This window comes from Petaurus breviceps, unplaced genomic scaffold (assembly GCF_028583685.1).
Source record: "Petaurus breviceps papuanus isolate PSGF00001 unplaced genomic scaffold, PetGlider_PUasm1.0 90895, whole genome shotgun sequence".
In the NCBI taxonomy this organism is placed as follows: domain Eukaryota; kingdom Metazoa; phylum Chordata; class Mammalia; order Diprotodontia; family Petauridae; genus Petaurus; species Petaurus breviceps.
In genome coordinates, this window is record NW_027187372.1 from 31,336,858 (window position 1) to 31,356,030 (window position 19,173).

General features: G+C 40.2%; 1 protein-coding gene across 1 annotated transcript in view; it reads left to right on the forward strand.

The window, feature by feature from the left end:
- TMCC2 (transmembrane and coiled-coil domain family 2) overlaps positions 1-19,173 on the forward strand; it is a 65,698-nt gene that overhangs the window by 5,428 nt on the left and 41,097 nt on the right. The window contains exon 2 of the mRNA XM_069074669.1: positions 18,588-19,160. Coding sequence (XP_068930770.1) covers positions 18,588-19,160 — 573 coding nt within the window. The remainder of the gene's footprint in view (positions 1-18,587; positions 19,161-19,173) is intronic.

Here is a 19,173-nt window from a genome sequence, read left to right on the forward strand (position 1 = left end):
TCTCTCTCTCTCTCTCTCTCTCTCTCTCTCTCTCTCTCTCTCTCTCTCTCTCTCCCTCTCTCTCTCTCTCTCTCTCTCTCTCTCTCTCTCTCTCTCTCTCTCTCTCTCTCTCTCTCTCTCTCTCTCTCTCTCTCTCTCTCTCTCTCTCTCTCTCTCTCTCTCTCTCTCTCTCTCTCTCTCTTTCCTTCCCCCCTCCCACCATTAGCAGCTGAAGTGATGAGAAGCAGAAACAGATTCGGGGCACATGGGTCTGTTTAAAAATACAGTTGTGATAGACGTTTCTGAGGTTTGTGGCATAGTGACTAATTCCGCACTGGATACAAGAGAGAGAGCTTGTTCTTTCCTGAGACATTTTAGAGGTGCTAGGCTAGGGCCCCACAAGGTAAATACCACCTCTAAGTCCTCTCCACTTTCATTGTAACTAGAGGAATTTAGCATTTTCCTGAAGGAGAGAGAGCCAACTGTATTCTGGGCTGTACTATCCAGGGGCCATCCCCTACAATACTATTGATACCCATCCCTCTGGCGAAAAGAAGAATGTCCCAAAAGTCTTGGTGCAATTATAATCTTTAATAGTCCAAAAGTTCACTAAGGATTTTGGAAGACCACATATTTGTGAGATTCTTCCTTAAAGAAAGAGAAAGAAACCTTTTTGAATCACATTTCTGATTACAGATGAATTTTTAAGTGAAAAATGTTATGTTTTTTCCAATTATAAAATTTTTTAACATTTGTTTTTTTAAATTTTGATTTCCAAATTCTCTTCCTTCTCTTCCCCCTCCTTGAGAAGGCAAACAATTTGATAAAGATTATACACATGCAGTCATGCAAAACATATTTTATGGATGAATTTAAATCCCAATCTCAGCCTACCCACTCAGCCTGTATTTCAGTATGTTGTCTTTTTTCTTCCATCCATAATAACATTGTCTTCATTAAAGTCTTTCCTTGACTCAGATCAGAAAACATGGTAAGGATCAGCACATCTCAGGGAATTCCTAATAAGATCTTGTAGGTTATTCATCCATGCCTCATCACAAGCCCTATTCAAGACCATAAATGTTTTGGCACTCATTACATGGACTATATTAACCCTATTGTCTAGTGAAGTCATCATTAGAGAACTTTGGGCCTAAATTACATTTCTAGCTTTTTCCCTAATTTATTTTGTGTCTTTGAGCATGTCCTTTAATCTCTCTGGGTCTCAGTTACTCCATCTGTAAAATAGGGAAGACGCTGCTGTATAATTCAGATGGATACAGTGGGAAGCAGAGAATGATCTTAGGGTCTCAAGAAAAAGTCTATGGAAATCTGAGGTATGGGAGTTAATGGCCATCAGATTTCAGAAATGAATGGGACTTTAGATATTATCTAGACTAGCTCCTTCTGTCAATAAATGAGGAAACTGAGGCACAGTGGTAAAGTGACTTTCCCAATGTCATACCACTAATTCTTGGGGAGATCCAGGACTATCAATGAGGTTTTCTGATGCCTCCCTTCTTTCCTGTGCACCAATGCTGTCTTTGTTCATCATTCATTCCAATGGGTACAAGTGGGTAACACCAAGCAAGGTATTAGTGTCATGTGGTCCTGGAAAAGCCTTTGGTATTAGTATTTTTAGGCATGGATGATTCTTGTCATCATTGACATAAACCGATGACAAGATTGGATTGCTGTGGGGGTCAATGCTAGGCTGCTTCCAGAATGGGGCAGCTCAGTAAGGAAATTGGCAATTCAAAGCAGTCAACAACATTTACAGACTATTTATGTGTGAAGATCAGTAGATTCTGGACTGTGGGAAGATAAGGAGGAGGAGGTGGTGACTTGAAACTACACGCCCCCCCTTTCAGGCATTCTCAGTGCAGTAGGAGAAAGAACATATATCCATGAAAAATAAATTGTACTATATAAGTAAAAATAAGTTGGTGTAACTTATTATGGGGACCTTAGGACATCAAAGGTGAAACTTAAGTGGGATTAACCACAGAAACTTTTCTAATAGAGGGAAGATGGGTTTTAGATTTTGAAAGTGAAATGATGCAGCTGGGCATGGAAACACATGCCAGTAATCCCTGATTCTGGGGAGACTGAGACTGAGGCTGGTGGATTGCTTGAGTTCAGGAGCTCTGTTTCAGTAGGGCTAAAGTCACTAAAATGTATGTCCTAAATCCTGCAACAAAGGACTGTCAGGCTGCCTGAGGATGGAGCAAAACAGCCCAGGTCTGACAGAGATGGGACTCATCAGTGTTGGGATAGGACCTGTCAGTTGTTGCTTCTCTTCTAGCCTGGGCAAGATAGGGAAACCCAGCCTAAAAAAAAATAAATAAAAACAAAAAATGCAAGGGAGGGGAAGTATAAGGGAAAGAAAAAGGGGATAACAGAAATTGTCCGTCTAAACAAGGGGTGTTGGTTACCCTGAACAAGTAAATTTTAGGGTACAACAAATAGGCATGCTTAGTCAAAATGGTGGTTCTGCCATTCATTCAGCAGCCATGCAAATATCTAGTTGATAGGAGCTAGGTACAAGACAACATTAGTACTGCTGGTAGATAGGTGGGGAGAACCCTGGCGTTGAAATCAGAAAGACTTAAGTTCAAATCTGACCTCTGACACTTACTAGCTATGTGACTCTGGCTCAGTTTCCTCATCTGTTAGATGGAAATAATAGCACCTATCAACTAAGGTTCTTGTGAGAATCCGAGGTAACATTTATAAAGTTCTTAGCACAGTGCTGAGCATGTTCTTAATTAATCTACCTGTTTATCAATCTAACTCTATTACTGGAAACTTAGATATTTGCAAAAATATCTGCTAACAGAAAAACAGAAACACTGTTCTGGCCAAGCATACTTTCTTGCTATGGGCATCCAGCTCCCCTTATTTGCCAATTCTTGTCCCCTTTCTGTTATGGTAAAGATTACCAAGGTTATGTATTTCATTCCATCTAGGCCTTCTAGTTAGGTTAGTCAAGCACATTCAGTGGACTGTTCTATTTAGGGGACCGTTCTTAATTGTCACAGTATGTGTACTGGCTCACCAGAAGACCATAAGTAACATGGTATGTCATGCAAGAGAGCATTGGACCTGGAAAGAAAAGATCTGAGTTTGGGTCCCAGTTCTACTAATCATCTTATGTCTCTGAGCCTCATTTTCCTCATCAGTAAAATAGGGATGGGAGGGTTGCCTTGAGTTGCCCACCTCATGGTGGGCATGAGGAAAGCATTTTGTAAGTCACTGTATAAAATGTGATATATTAGTAGCAGCAAGAAGAGCAAGAATCAAGCTGAAGGAGTTAATGTTGGGAAAGCCTATTTAAAATGAAGTGTTCTATGCTAATGCTGTGTGCATTTGGGTTCTGAATTAATTGGTTTGATGGCATGTTGCCTTCCTGTGTGCTCAGTATTTACAGAATTACCATCTCTTAGTTTGTTCCTAATTGCATTTTAACTGTCAGCCCCATTGATGCGAATATCTTTCTTAGTGAAAAATTGAAATAGCCAGTTTGGTCCCAAATTTGGATCGGAATATAAAAGAAGAATTGGCACAGCATTTTTTTCCATGGTCTTAGAAGCCAACTCAGAAACATCTCTATTTTCCTCTCTCCACTTAAGAATGACATTTCTCCTTTTGAAATCCCTGAAGTTTAAGATGAGGAATTTTTGGAATGCCGCCATTGACCCTGTTGGACTAGTTCTTACAGCATCTCAATGGTCCCCAGGCCTTTGCAAGGCTGAGGTTTCTGAAGCAGGATTGGTGAATGATGACAGGTGGTTTTTGTTGTTGCTGTTTGGGTTTTTTGTTTTGGAAAAATAAAAGTATTTGTAACCTGGCCAGATGAAGCCTTTCTTTGGTCATTTGGTTTGAAAAGGCCAAAGAGGAAGTTGTGTCCTGTACTCTGGAAAGCAGAGCTGGGTTTAATGAACATGACCTCTTTCACCCTTCTCCCTTAGCCGGTTTACAAAAACAGTAAACAAGACTTAGCTTTCCTTCCAAACCAATTCCATCCCAGTGATTTGCAGTGAGAAGAGTGTTGTTGCTGAGGATTACAAGGCTGTTCTCAGCCTCTAGATGAGAAAGGCTGAGTTGGGGGAAAGGGGAGAAGGAGCTTAATTTACTCTATGATATTTACAAGGATACAAAAGGAGCTTTCCTGGCTGAGAGCTGTTTAGAGCTGGAAAGAGAAGTTAAATAAATAATACAGAATGAAATAACAGGTAAAGACAAATGACTGATGATGCTAACAAGATAGCAAATGACCAAATGCCAGAGGAGAGGCATGATACTCTTACTGTAGTAGAAGCACAGAGGAATTTAGGTTGAGGTAGTTAAAGGGGAATCTAGGTGGCATAGAGTGCCTGGATAGAATGTAGGGCCTGGAGACAGGAAGACCTGAGATCAGAACTGGGCCTCAGACAGTTACTAGTTGTATGATCCTAGACAAGTCACTTAACCCTGTTTGCCTCAGTGTCCTCATCTGTAAAATGAGCTGGAGAAGGAAATAGCAAAGTACTCTGGTATTTTTGCCAAGAAAACCCCAAATCATGAAAGGTCAAACACAGTTGACTGAATGAACAAATCAAGGAAGGCTTTACAGAAGGTGGGATTTGAGTGGGGTCTTGAAGTCTGGGTCTCAGTCTGGCTCTGATCTATACCAATGGCAATTGGAAGGACTATCACAACTAGATAGCACTTTTGAGATTATCAACTTGAGGTCTGTGATTTTGTTTTTAAAAAATTATGCTATGATAACTGTATTTCCTTTTAATCCTCTTTATTTTATATATTTAAAGGCATCATTCTGAAAAGGGTTCATAGGCTTTACCAAACTACCAAAGGGGGATCCATAAGACACACAGAAAGGTCAAGAATCCCTCATCTAGCCCAATCCTTTCATTTTACAGATTAGGAAACCAAGAAGGAGCCACTGTGTTGAGTTGGACCTTGAACCTGGGTCTCCTGGCTCCCAGTCAGTCCAGGGTTCTTTGCTTTACAAAGCTGAGGAGAAATCACATGCCCTTCCTTGAGCTGATATTTATTTGTTAATATCTACTTGGAAACTGGGAAAATAAAAGATTCCAGAAACTTTGCATAATGATGTTTCCAGGAGAGACCATAAGCAGACCCCAAACTCCAATGCCTTTTCTCTCCTCTCAGTTGTCCTTGTTGTGAGTTCTAAAGCTGAGCGAATGGCTCCCCTTACACTTCCTTTGTGGGAAGCATCTTCAAGTCAAGCCCAGGCTTTCTCAATTCACTTTGTACCCTGAGAGTGGGTTTTTACGGTGATTAGCCCTGTTTCCATAGAGACCCTATAAATAGAGGAAAATTTCAATCCTGATTCCTCCAAATGAAGATTCACTGTATAATGTGGGGACTTCGGCTTTATGTGACTCAAGATGACCTAGTCACCCCATCTTGCCTCCTCAGGAATGAATGACAAGATTAAGCCCAGTTGAGGGGGAAAAGGTCAATAACAATGGAGAAGATGAATGCATATTAAGTAAGGGATTTAAAAAAACCCTTCTAGTTTTTCTTAGAAATGTCAGGAATGACCTGGTGTATCTGAGCATTTCAGAGCCCCGTGGAGCAAGAAGCTGAGATTTTTTTAGTTCTGGCCTTTACACAGCCTGGTTTCCCAATTGAAGACAGACCCTGGTGGTTCTATTGCTAGTGTCTTCACCTTCTTAGATTAGCTTGTATCTATCTTATATGCATCATGTCTACACCTATGTAGAGTCAGCATAGTGCAATGGGGAGGGATAGAATAAGCATTTATTAAGTACTTAATGCAGAGCCTGGAACCTAGTACCATGTTTCCCCGATAATAAGACACTGTCTTATTTTTTTTTGGACAGAAAAACACCAGAGGGCTTATTTTCAGGGGAGAGCTTATTTTAATGAACATTGACAGCAATTTTAATAAACAGGTAAATGTGAACAAAAAAATGTACCTTTATTCAATAAGCAAATCACTGGGGAAGAACAGGATGACGTGCTCACTGCTGCAGCTCTGATTGGATGCAGCTCGGAGTGCGGTGTGCATTTCACGGGGGGGAGGGGGGACGGTGCATACAGAGGGTACCGTAATGTAGCGTGTAGTGCAGGGGATCACCTTCACTACAGTAGCAATCTCAATAGGGCTTATTTTCGGGGGAGGGCTTATTTTAGAGGAATCTTACACAGTAAGGGGAGGGCTTATTTTCGGGATAGGTCTTATTATCGGGGAAACACGGTAGGTGCTTAAATGCCAGGCTTTACATTAATTTTTTTTTACTAATATTATCTTAATTGATCATCACAATGACCCAGGGGGATAAGTGCTATTAATATAGTAGCCATTTTATAAATAGGATAAGTGACTTGCCCAGGGTCACACAGCTAGTAAACGTCTGAGGCCAAATTTGAACTAAGGTCTTTCTGACTCCAGGCCTGGTGCTCTATCCATGCTACCATCTACCTCAGTAGAAAGGGCATTGGGATTTGTTATCAGAGGACCTGAGTTCCAACCTTGGTTCTGGCATTTCCTATCTAGGTCACTTCAGGCAGGAAGTCACTTTGCCAGTCAGCCTCATTTTCTCATATGCGAAATGAAGAACATGGAGTAAATGGTCTTTTGGGTCCCTTTCAATTCTAAATCTGTGATCCTGTGACATGACGTATTGTCTCCCCTGATAAAATATGAGCTTTTTATGTATAGGGATGGTTTTGCTTTTATCTTTTTGTCCCCGGCATTGAGCACTGTGTTGAGTATACAATAGGCACTTAATAAAATGTTTATTGATTCAGAAAAAAAAAACAGTTGTGTTATAATGGAGTCCTCCTGCAGGGAATTCCAGAAATCATTTGGCCTACTAGCCTTTTCTTGCCCCAGGGGAGTGACAACTCCAACAGATAGAAATCTGGGGTGAAATTGATTAAATTTCTAGGGGAAGAAAATATCAAACCTATTTCCTATGCTTTTTCCTGTGTCCAACATCCTCTTTTGCAGGAAATTCCACTTTCTATCCAGTTTTACTTGAAGTAAGAACTTTTTTTTTGCCTTTTTTTGGGAGGGCAATTGGGGTTAAGTGACTTGCCCAAGGTCACACTGCTAGTTTTTATGTTATGTGTCTGAGGCCGAATTTGAACTCAGGTCATCCTGACTCCAGGGCTGATGCTCTATTCACTGTGCCACCTAGCTGTCCAAAGTAAGAACTTTCACTCTTCTTTTCTCAGGGTGTATAAGGCCCATATGACCTTCCTGAGCCTGTATTTCTCAGAGACCTTCTGCCTACCTTCCTAAAACATGTGCTGTAACTTAATCACTAAAAAGTTTTGGGGATTTTTTTTTGCACCTGGAAAAAAAGTTTTTTTTTTAAGTCTTTATGGAAAAGCAGGTGACATTTATTTTCTGGAGTGTGCTAGTTAGAGCAGGTGGTGCTTTCTGATGCGTTGGTGCTGAGTTCCCCAGAGCCAGTCACCATGGTTTTCCCTACTTTCAAAACTTGTAGCTGGGTTGTGATATGTGCATGCGATTTTCTTAAAAAAAAATACTATATTTGTATTTGTCCATTTCTCCAATGTAGTAGGAAGGGCTGCATTCCATCCCCCCACCCCCACTCCAGCAAACACTTACATATAACCCCAGTATCAGCTACCACTTACCTCCAGATAAAGCTACTACCAACAATTAATTCTTCCAGAGGACCTTGTTGTTGTTGTTCTTCATAAATGTTTGACTCTTAGTGACCCCATTTGGGGTTTTCTTGGCAGAGACACTGGAGTGGTTTTCTATTTCCTTCTCCAGCTCATTTTACAGATGAAGAAACTGAGGCAAACAGGGTTAAGTGACTTGCCCAGGGTCACACAGCTAGTAAGTGTCTGAAGTCAGATTTGAGCTCATGAAGATGATTCTTCCTGATTCCAGTCCTGGTTCTCCCTCTATTGTGGCACTGGGGTACTTAGGTTGGGCCAAAATTAGTGCTTGCTTAAGTCATCTTAACAATTCCTTTTTGTTTTGTTGGTACTTTCATCTCTGTCACTTTCTATTGAGTCCCCTTGCATTCTTTACTCTCAACCTTCCCTTGGAACAAATGGTCAAGTAAAATAAATCAGCATATCAGTCATGTGCTAAGAAGTGGGAGGCATGCTTTACTGCCAGTCTTCTCAAATCAGTGCTTTTATCAAAGTTCTGAAGTCTTTTTACTATCGTTTTCCTTTAGACTATCTATGGTGTTCATCATGTAACCTGTTCTGGTTCTGCTCACCTTGCTTTGTATCAGTTCATATAAGTCTTCCCAAGTGCCTCTGAATAATTCATATTCATAATTTTTTTTGTACCATAACATTCCATTACATTCACATACCATAATTTGTTCAGCCATTCCCCAATCAATCGGCTCTCACTTTATTTGCAGTTCTTTGATGATATAAAAAGTGTTTCTATAAATATTTTCATATATATGAGACTATTCCTTCTGTGATTGACTTCCTCAGGATATATGTCTAGTACTGGTTTTTCTGGGTCAGAGGATATTCAAGGTATATTTCAGTGTCTTTTTTTTTTATAAATTCCAAATTGCTTTCTAGAACAGTTGGACCAATTCACAAATACACTAAAAGTTCATTCATGTGCCTATCTTCCCACAGTCATGTAAACTGTAAGTGGCAGAGTTGGGATCAGTGCCCCCTCCCCTGGAATTTAAGGGTTTCTTCAGGATCATTTTGAGTGTGTTTAGAGCTACAGTTTAGTTTGAGACTCCCTGGCATAAAGCAAACCAAGACAGACTCATATTCCAGAGCAGTTTAGTATCATGGGAGTTTGTTTAGAACAGGGATGAGAGGAAATGATGGGAACTCTATTACTGCTTGGCTACTCCAAACCAGAGCTCTATCCCAGAAATTAGATTGACCTCAAAGGTGAAATATATGACTACCCTTCCCCCATATTGCCTGCTTGTCTTAAAATCTTTGTAAATATTCCCTTCCCCTGTGTAGAGTTGTAGAAAATGAGAAAAAATTTTTAAAAAGAAAAAGGATGCATCGATAAATACTTACTGAGTGTCTGTGTCACAGTGGAAAAAACACTAGGTCAAAGGGCCAAAGATCTGGTCTGAGTCACATTCTACCACTCAGAACCCTTAGTCACTCTGAGACATGGAGCAAATTGTTATCTCAGTTTTCCCCTTGGTAAAATGGGAATGATAATGCATTATCCTACATCCTTTAAAGTTTCAATGTAGAGATCTTAATAAATGCTTTTGAGTTCAGAATCAAATGAGATAATGTAGGTGAAAGTGCTATGCTCACACACATATGGTGTTGGTAGCAGCATCATTATCTTACTTTGCATTAGGGGTCAAAGAGAAAGCTGCTAGAGAAAAAGAAAACAAAACCTCAGAGTTCACTGTCTAGTCTGAAGGAAGTTACACCTACATACAGGAAAATATTGAGACATTGAAAAAGCAACACGCAAATGATTAGACCACATAGTAAATGTCCAGATGTGAGAGGCAGGGTGGCCTACTGTAATAGGTAAAGAGCTGGTCTCATGGCAGGAAGATCTAGCTTTAAGTCCCCGCCTCTGATACATACAAGGTATGTGACCCAAGCTAGAAATTTCTGATTTGCATTGGTAGAGCAAGTTCCTCACCTGGCATTCCCTATAAAAAGGAAATTACAGGGCTGGTCCAAAACAGCAACAATAACATCACCAGCTAGCGCACTGTCCTAGGAGACCTCTCCACTTCCCACAATTCCTTGGTGATCTCAGGATGCTTTCGGTAATCCCACACAGTAAGTACTCAGCAATCTCAGACTTCTTAGTGGTTCTCTTTAAATACCAGTTCTCCTCCCTTGATACTACGTGGCTGTAAACCATGACACATGATTTCTGAAAAAAGCAAATGACAGATACCTGAGAAGGGCAAAGGAAAGATGATGCCTGGGAACTTCTGGCCAAGGTGGCTTCCTGAACAGAGGCAGGCCAATTAGCTCCTTCTCACTTACTTCAACAAAAATCTGAAAATTGCACCAGGCCTAATAGTAATCAAAAAGTTCAATGGGGCAGCTAGGTGGCACAGTGAATAGAGCACCGGCCCTGGAGTTGAGGACCTGAGTTCAAATCCAGCCTCAGACACTTGATACTTACTAGCCCTGTGACCCTGGGCAAGTCACTTAACCTGAATTGCCTTGCCTTCCCCCCTCCAAAAAAAAGTCCAATGAGAGACTACAGTAAGTGACTTCTTCTACCCCAGGATTACCCAAGAAGGCATCCAGAAGCCACTGGCCCATTGGCTGTGGAAAAGGGGGTCACCAGCTCAGGTGAATCAGCCTCTCAATACTAGTAGAGGTGGATCACACATGAAAGCTATGGGGCTTTGTATTCCATGTCAACGAGAGTGGAAAAACTCTGGGGTGATGGGAAACCCACAGTGAGGTGTCTTCTATCTACCAGTGAAGCACACAGAACACTCCAGCATCGGGGGTTCTGAGGTCTTTAACACTGTCCTGAGATGTCATAGAGGGCTTTATAGATCCAGAGCTCTGGACTTCAAAGATCCAACGGGGCCTCTAGGACATGAGGGGAGCTAAAGGATTCAGGAGGAGACCCAGCATTGAGACTTTGCCACCTACCCAAAACCACAGCATGGGGAAGAGCCTGAACCTGTTACAAAGTCCCAATTCATAAACTAAGACCAGAGAGATAAAGGAACTGAAGAATACACCAACCACTATAAAGAATGATTATAGATCCAAACATGGCCAGAATCCAATTTATAAAGACAGTAATGCCATAGTAACTGCAAGCAGAGGCTCAAAGGAAAAAAATGGATTTTCCACAAATACTACATAAATATCTACAAGAGATAAACTAGAAAGTAGGAGGGAGGGCTCCCATCAGTTGAGGAATAGCTGAACAAATTGTGGTATGTGAATTGTAATGGAATATTATGACACTGTAAGAAATGATGAGAAATTATTTCAGAGAATCCTGAAAGTATGAACTGATGCAGAGTGGGGTGAGCAGAACCAGGAGAACAATGCATACAGAAATATACAGAAAAACAACTCTGAAAGACAAGAATTCCGATCAAAGCAATGACCAACCAGAGGACCTATGATGAAGTAAATTACTGTCCTATTAGAAAAACAATGGGCTCAAGATGCAGAAAGAGATATACATTTTTTGCACGTGGCCACTGTGTGGATTTGTTTCATTTAATTATTCTTATCTGTTAAAAGAGATTTGTTTATTTTTCCTGTTTTTAATTGGGGAGGAGGTTGGGAGTAGAGAAGGGCTTAGTGATAGTTATGGGGAGATAAAAGGGCCATTGAAATTTTTGTGCAATGCACAGAAAAGAGCAGAAGGCAGTCCAGAAGGAAACAGAGATAAGTAGGACGGTTTTAAAAGTTATGTGTGAAATTCGTTAAAGCCCAAATAACATGAAATGCAGACTTGTGGTTTTGTATATAGTCCTCTTTTTGTGTTGAACTATTAATATGGAAATGCTTGTGGAGGGTTAAGTTCAGAATAAAAAAGATGCATGACAGGTGTACACAGGCTACATCTTACTAGAATGCATGGATTATAGTTAACAAGTCACATAAAGACATTATTGAGATAAATGTATATGTAAAGCCCATATGAAATTATAGGCCATCTTGGGGAGGGAGGAGGAAGTGAGGAGGGAAGGAAAAAAAGTTAAAACTTATGGAAGTAAATGTTGAAAACTAAAAATAAATATTTTTAAAAAGAAAACTGGGGGGGGAGGAAAAAAATATTATTGAGGACACACGTGACCAGAAAACGACTTGGGGAGAGAGACTTCTATATGAATAAAGAGGGATGGCAGCTAGAAAACCTGGGTGGTACATTGATACTCTTGAAATATCGAAAACAAGAGGAAGGCTTCAAACACAATGGGTAAATCCTCTACAGAAGTGATACGATTTGCACAAATGAGAAAATGTGGGTATAGTTCTGATCGTTGTCAATGAAAAGAATAGCCAGACCAAAGGAGTAGTAGGAAATGAGCTCAGCAGAAACTCACCTTTCTAAAGTGCTTGAAGATTTCAGAGTACAAACCATGCACGATGTGACTTGATTTCCCACAATAATCCTATGAAACTATTATTATTTCCATTGTACAGAAAAGGAAACTGAGTCTCAGAAGTTAAATAACATGCTTAGGGTCCCACAGAGAGCACATTTCTGAGATGGGATTTGAATCTAGGTCTTCCTGACTCCAAGACTAAAACTCAATCTACTACATACCAAAGCACAGTAATTCAGAGAATGAATGCTAAGAAGTTAAGAAAGGAATTATGAGAATGGAATGGCATCCGTTAGAAGCATGTGAGGCCCTTTGGGGGACTGCTGGTTGTTCCTTATAACCAGCACCAAGCTTGGATCAAGACCTGCTCTGGGTCCCTGAATATGATCACTCAGTGGGGATAAGAGAACATTCTTCCCCTGCTTAGTGTTAAATTCTTTCCCAGTTCCTCTTTGCCGTAATCACCCCAGACCATGTGGAAACCATCCACTGATTCTTGGTTCTGCCTCCACAATATCTCTTGCATCCATACTCTTCTCTTCACTCATATGGCCCCCACTGGGGAGCATCTCCAGTCGTTCTGATCTATATCTACCCACTAGACCCGGATGGTTCTGGAGCAGAAAAGGAGGTTGGTGACTTTGCACAGCCCTCCCTCACTCAGACCCAATTCATTTGCAAATCATGGCATCACCTCCCTGATGTCATGGTCCTCTTCAAGAATGAAGCACAGAGGCAGCTAGATGGTACAGTGAATAGAGCACTGGCCCTGGAGTCAGGAGGACCTGACTTCAAATCCAGCCTCAGACACTTAACATTTACTAGCTGTATGACTATGGGCAAGTCACTTAACCCCAATTGCCCTGCCTTCCCCCCTCCAAAAAAGGAAAAAAATTTAAAAAAGAATGAAGGACAAATAGCAATCACAATGGCCTTCACCCCAGTTCAGCACCTCTCACCTGGACTACCGGAGTAGCCTCCCAACAGGTCTGTCTGCCTAAAATCTTTCCCCACTCCAATCCATCTTCCACACAGCTGCCAAAGAGCTTTTTTTTTTTGTAAGTGTAAATCTGACAGTGTCATTCCCCTGATCACTGAACTCCAGTGACTGCCCTGTTATATAATAATGTAATACAATGAATGACATCATATATAAATATCATATAACTAAATCATGTTATTATATTATCAAATATAAATTCTGTTCAGCACTTAACCCCCTTCATACTTTACCCTAGCTTACTTACTTTTCTAACCTCTTCATGTATCCTATAGTCCAACCAAACTACCCTTCTCTCATCTCTACTTTTGCACTGACTATCCTCTGCCTACAATGTATTCTGTCTTCACTAATGCATCTCAAAATCTCTAGTTTCTTTCCAAGCCTAGCTCTCTTTGTATGAAGTTTTTCCATATTACACCCTCCCCCTCACCACCCCTTACCCAGCTACTAGTGTCTTTCCTGAAAAAATTATCTTGACTCTCTTTTATATCTCCCTATCTGTCTATTTCTCTATTTTATATCTCCCTACATATATATATATGTGTGTATATATATATATATGTTGTTTCCTGTTACAGGGAGTGTTTCACTATTGTCTGTATATCCCCAGCACTTAGTACAATGCCTGGTCCCTAGTTTTGTCCTTAATAAATACTTACTTGTTGGTCGACTGAGTCTGCATTCCATTCCTTTGAAGGAAGGGGTCTTTTTTGGATTCCTTCATGTGCCTTTACTGTCTGGGTCATGCAGCTATGAGATGAAGGCTTGCTGAGCTTTTCTGTCTCTCTGCATTCCTTACTTCAAGACTGATTTGTTTCATTGATGCCTTTTGCTTAGTATTCCTTCAAATATTTTCTGATAGATTGCCCTGCCCTGGCCCCTGAACATTCTTTTGGAACAAAAACCATCGAGCAAAACTGACTCATATAATGACTGTGTTTGACACTGTATGCAATATTTTGTACTTTTAGTTCTTCACCTTCTGTTGAGAGGAGGGAAGTGTGATCTCTCTGTTTCCTGGGACCAAGATTGGTCATTTCATGAAATCTGGGATCAACTGTAAGGCTGATTTTTTTTTAAAAGGCAGAATTGATATGTCCTCATTCATTTAGCAAACATTTACTGAGGGTCTACGGTATGGTGGCTATTGTGGGCATTGGAAAGATGACTAAGGTATAGCCATTGCTCACTAGGAACTTTCAACTTAGTGGGCAAGATCATATAAATATATATATACTAGAACTTCTGTTCTAAGTCAGTATGATAAGGGCCATAAGAGGCTATAGGAGAATAGATTTTGAGTTGGAAGAGGCCTTATAGGTCATTTAGTTTGACCCCTTCATTTATAGAACAGGAACCTGAAATCTAGAAAGGCTAAGTGGTTTGCCAGTGGTCACACAGGTGGTAATGGCAGGGCTGATATTGGAACTGGAGACTTTTAACTCAAATCCAGCATTCTTTCTACTATGCCACACTCCTAAAAAGTACTTTGTGAATGCAGAAAAGGGAGAGATCAGGTCAGGGAGAGATAATAGGCTGGTCAGGGAAGTCTTCAGAGAGAAAGGGGAATCTGAATCCTACTAAGAAGGCTAGATAGAATTTGAGTAGGTTGAGATGGGGATCTAGGGAACCAAAGGAGGAAGTCATCCAGACAGAGAAAATAATATAAGCAAAGGCAGGAAAATGCAGAGTGCGTTTGGGGAATGTTATGTAGTCCTATTTATAGAATATCTAAAGAGGAATCTCATGGAAAGGTCATTTGGGGTTAGATAACGAATGTCTCTGAATGTAAGACTATGGCGTCACCCTTCAGAGTAGTCCTATTGGGAGATTGTGTGCTTAGTAGTGTGTGTTTGTATGTGTGTACACACATACAATTGTGTATGTGTGTATTTATCCATGTGTGCACATACACAGACACATTTTAAATATATGTTTATGTATATGTGGATGTACATGTTTGTGTGTCCACATACACATGTCTATGCATAGGTATGAGATGAAGGGTCACTGAGCTGTTGTGTCTTGCTACATTCCTGATTTCAAGGCTGATTTATTTCATTAATGCTTTTTGCTTTGTATACCCTTGTATATAATTTTCTGACTACATACATATACATGTGTGTTTTTACATACACATATATATGCATATATGTATTTATAGATCTGTCTATTTCTCTATCTTTCTCTCTATCTCTATATGTTTAAAGGGGAAGCTAGATTGTGCAGTGGATAGAGTGCCAGACCTGGAGTCAGGAAAGCTCATCTTCCTGAATTCAAATCCAGCCTCAGACACTTACTAGATATGTGACCCTGGGCAAGTCATTTAATTCTATTTGCCTCCGTTTCCTAATCTGAAAAATGAGCTGAAGAAGGAAATAGCAAACTGCTCCAGTATCTTTGCCAAGAAAACTCCAAATGGGGTCATGAAGAGTTAGATGTTACTAAAAATGACTAAATAGCAACAGCAACAATCTTTAAAGTTTATAGAACACTTCATATATAGAACAGAACATAGAGCACATTCAATATATGTCTATTATTTTTCCCATTTTATAAATGAGGAAAAAGAAGATCAAAGAAAGTACATTACTTGTGCAGGGTCATACAGTTAGAAAGTGTCTGAATTGAGATTTGAATCCAGATCTTCCTAACTCTTAAGTCGAGTCCTAGCACTGTGCCACAACAAGGTTGGTACCATTGCCCCTAACATATTTGGAGCTCCTTGGGGCGGTCAGTTTTCTTAGAATCAGCTTGAGCTACACAAGAAAATAAATTCTACATCATACGCTCCTCCTTTCTTTCCTGCCAACCTAAAAAAATCCTTGTTTTCTAGCTTGGTTGCATGTCCTGCTCACTAGACTTGGCTGTGGATGACTTTTAGTTGTTTTCCCAAACCAAAACCATTCTCAAGGAATAAATATTTACCACCACTTAAGATATATCTAGGGAGGGAAGGTTAAGCTAGAGGAATAGAATTCCCTCTCCTCCAGAAAATGAAGAAAAGGTCATTGAAGTATTTTAAATGCATAGAAGAGAACAGAAAACCTAGAAATAACTAGATAGAAGCAGAGCAGCTCTGAGTTATCTGCTGAATTTATTATATACTTGAAAAGCAGGATCTTCACACTAGAGATTCAAAGTTTCATGTATGATCTTCTATTCTACTGTGTATATGGAAATACTCAATTAATTTGTTGTTTATTTCATAAATAAAATAAAAATCCACAGGTAAATAAATTAAAAACCTCCTCCCAAAGAACAAAAATAACAAAACACAGTCAATCATGTTTTTCTCACTCAATTTCTATTGTTAATAATGTTTAGTGAGAGATAAAAGATTTTTTGTACCTTTAACAAATGTAATTTAAAAATCTTTTTAAATGGTAGAGGTGGGAATATCCTTGCTTTACCTCTTTACTTATTAGAAAGGTTTCTAGTGATTCTTTGCAAATATGTTGGATCTTGGTTTTGAATAAATGCTTTTGATCACAATTAGCAGGGCCCCTTCTTCTAGAGTTCTGGCATGGATGAGCACTGTATTTTGTTGAAGTTGCTTATTCATTTGTTAATACAGTTACATTTTTATTGTACATGTGAACAATTTTACTAATTGTTTTCCTAATAGCTAAGCAGCTTTGTCTCCTTGGTATAAAGTCAATCTGAATTAGTAGGAAAGGGGAAAGATAGTCCTAGATTTGGAAGCAGAGGACCTGGTTTTGAAACCTAACCCTGTGTGACCTTGAGCAAGTTGATTACCCTTCCCAATCCCCAGTTTCCTTATTTGTTCAATTTGTTAAATGAGGAAGTTAGACTATATGACTTTCCATGACCCTTCCACTTCTTATTCTATGATTCTTTATTCAGAAAAATGTGCTGCAGGCAGACTCTAAAGGCTTTCCCAAAAATGTTTGGAATATTGTAAGCACAGTTAAGATGACCAAAATAATTTTCTGAGGGTATAGTTTTAAAAGAAAGAACATTTTTTTCTGGATGTGTGATGACTTGTGTTTATTATTTCATGGCCCCACTCAGCCTAGTGTGTTTGAAGTACTTAGAAGTCTGCAAAGCACTTTATAATATCCGGTACACAAAATATACTTTATAATAATGTAGCACTTGAAAATTCACAAAGTACTTGATATATATCTCATTTGAGCCTGTTAATAACTTCATGGGATAGACACTGCAGGGATTATTATCCCCATTTTTACAAATGAGGGAACCAACTCTCAGAGGTTAAGGGATTTGTCCATGGTTACAGTGCAAGTAAGCATCAGAGGAGACGTCTATTTGAACATAGATTTTACTGACTTCAAGGCCAACATTGTATCTATTATACCTCTTGCCTCTTTATTCAGTCTGCAACCATAATCTATTTGAAAGAATGAATTAGAATTTCCAAATGTCTCTGGTCTTATGTGAGATGACTCTGAAAGTCCCAGGGACTTGGCTTTTAAACTGGCAACTGTCTGTATTTCTCAAGATGTAGAGTCCTAGTGCCCTTTTACCCTGAAAGAGTTAATGCTGCTTCCAGAAGTGTCAAACTTAAAACTTCACAACAATAGTTTCAATCAAATGTTAGATATTGAAGGAACCAGAAAGATCACACAGTTCAATGTCTTCATTTTACAGGTTTAAATCCAGTCTCAGATACATTCTAGCTGTGTGACCCTGGGCAAGTCACTTCCCCTCTGCCTCTGTTTCCTCATCTGTAGGATGGGGATAATACCTTGAAGGGTTGTTGTGAGGATCAAATGTTATATTTGTAAAGAATTTTGCAAACCTTAAAGCACTTTATAAATGCTAGCTATTGTTAATATTATTATCACAATTAAGACAACTGAATCCTAGAAAAATGAAATGCCATGCCCAGGGTAATGCAGGTAGCACATAGTATAAGTAGGATTCAAATCAATTTGCGATTAAAAATCCAGCTTGTATTCTTCTCTTTCTATTATGCTATATACCACCCATGGTTTTGAAAGTGCTTTCACATATATTTTATATATTTTTCATAATTTAATTTGGTTTTCTGCCAATGAGGAAAATAGGACAAGAATTATTATCTCAATTTTACAGAGGAAATGGAAGTTCAGAGAGGTTAAATATCTCTGCTCACACAGCTATAGACAGAGGAACCAGGATTAGAACTTAGGCTGTATGATTCTTCATTTAATGCTCCGTGCTGGTGAGGCTAGGAAGAACCTGGCTGAAGAGATAAAATTTGCTAATATGAGTCATGTATTCCATGGGAAACAGTGTTAAAGTAGCAATGATGTTCAGTATCCCTAAACCTGTCATTTCCCCCCATACTCTCTTAGAATGCCATGTGGTAGCCATGGGAGTGAATCTCTGGGGCATGAGGTGGGTAGGTAGTACATGTCATCTTTCCAAACGATGTTTGTAAGTAGAAACTTATCCATAGGGACCTCTGAATTTGAAGAGTGTTGTTAGTGATTGAGATCTCACTGGGAACCAGGCTAAGGACCTGTTGAGGCAAGGCAGAAAGATGCATTCTGATCACTTTTGTCCTGTCTTCTCTCCCTAAGAAAATCCAGCAGCTTTCTGAGGGCTCCATGTTTGGCCACGGTCTGAAGCATCTGTTCCACAGTCGAAGGCGATCCAGGGAACGGGAACAGCAGCAGCAGCAGCAACAGCAGCAACAGCAGACATCCCAGGACTCCCAGCAGCAGCAGCACGGCATGTCAGACCATGACTCCCCAGATGAGAAAGAGCGCTCCCCAGAGATGCACCGTGTCTCCTACGCCATGTCCCTGCACGACCTGCCTGCTCGGCCCACTGCCTTCAACCGTGTGCTGCAGCAGATCCGCTCCCGCCCCTCTATTAAGAGGGGGGCCAGCCTACACAGCAGCAGCGGGGGCAGTGGAGGGGGTGGTGGTGGCAGTAGCAGTAGCCGCAGAACCAAGAGCAGTTCCCTGGAGCCCCAGCGGGGCAGCCCTCACCTGCTACGCAAGGCCCCCCAAGACAGCAGCCTTACAGCCATCTTGCACCAACACCAGTGTCGACCTCGGTCTTCTTCTACCACTGACACTGCCTTGCTGTTGACAGAGAGTAGCAATACCTATTTCTTGGCTGAGGAGTCTGAGGGCCTTTCTGATAAGGTAAGATAAGGAT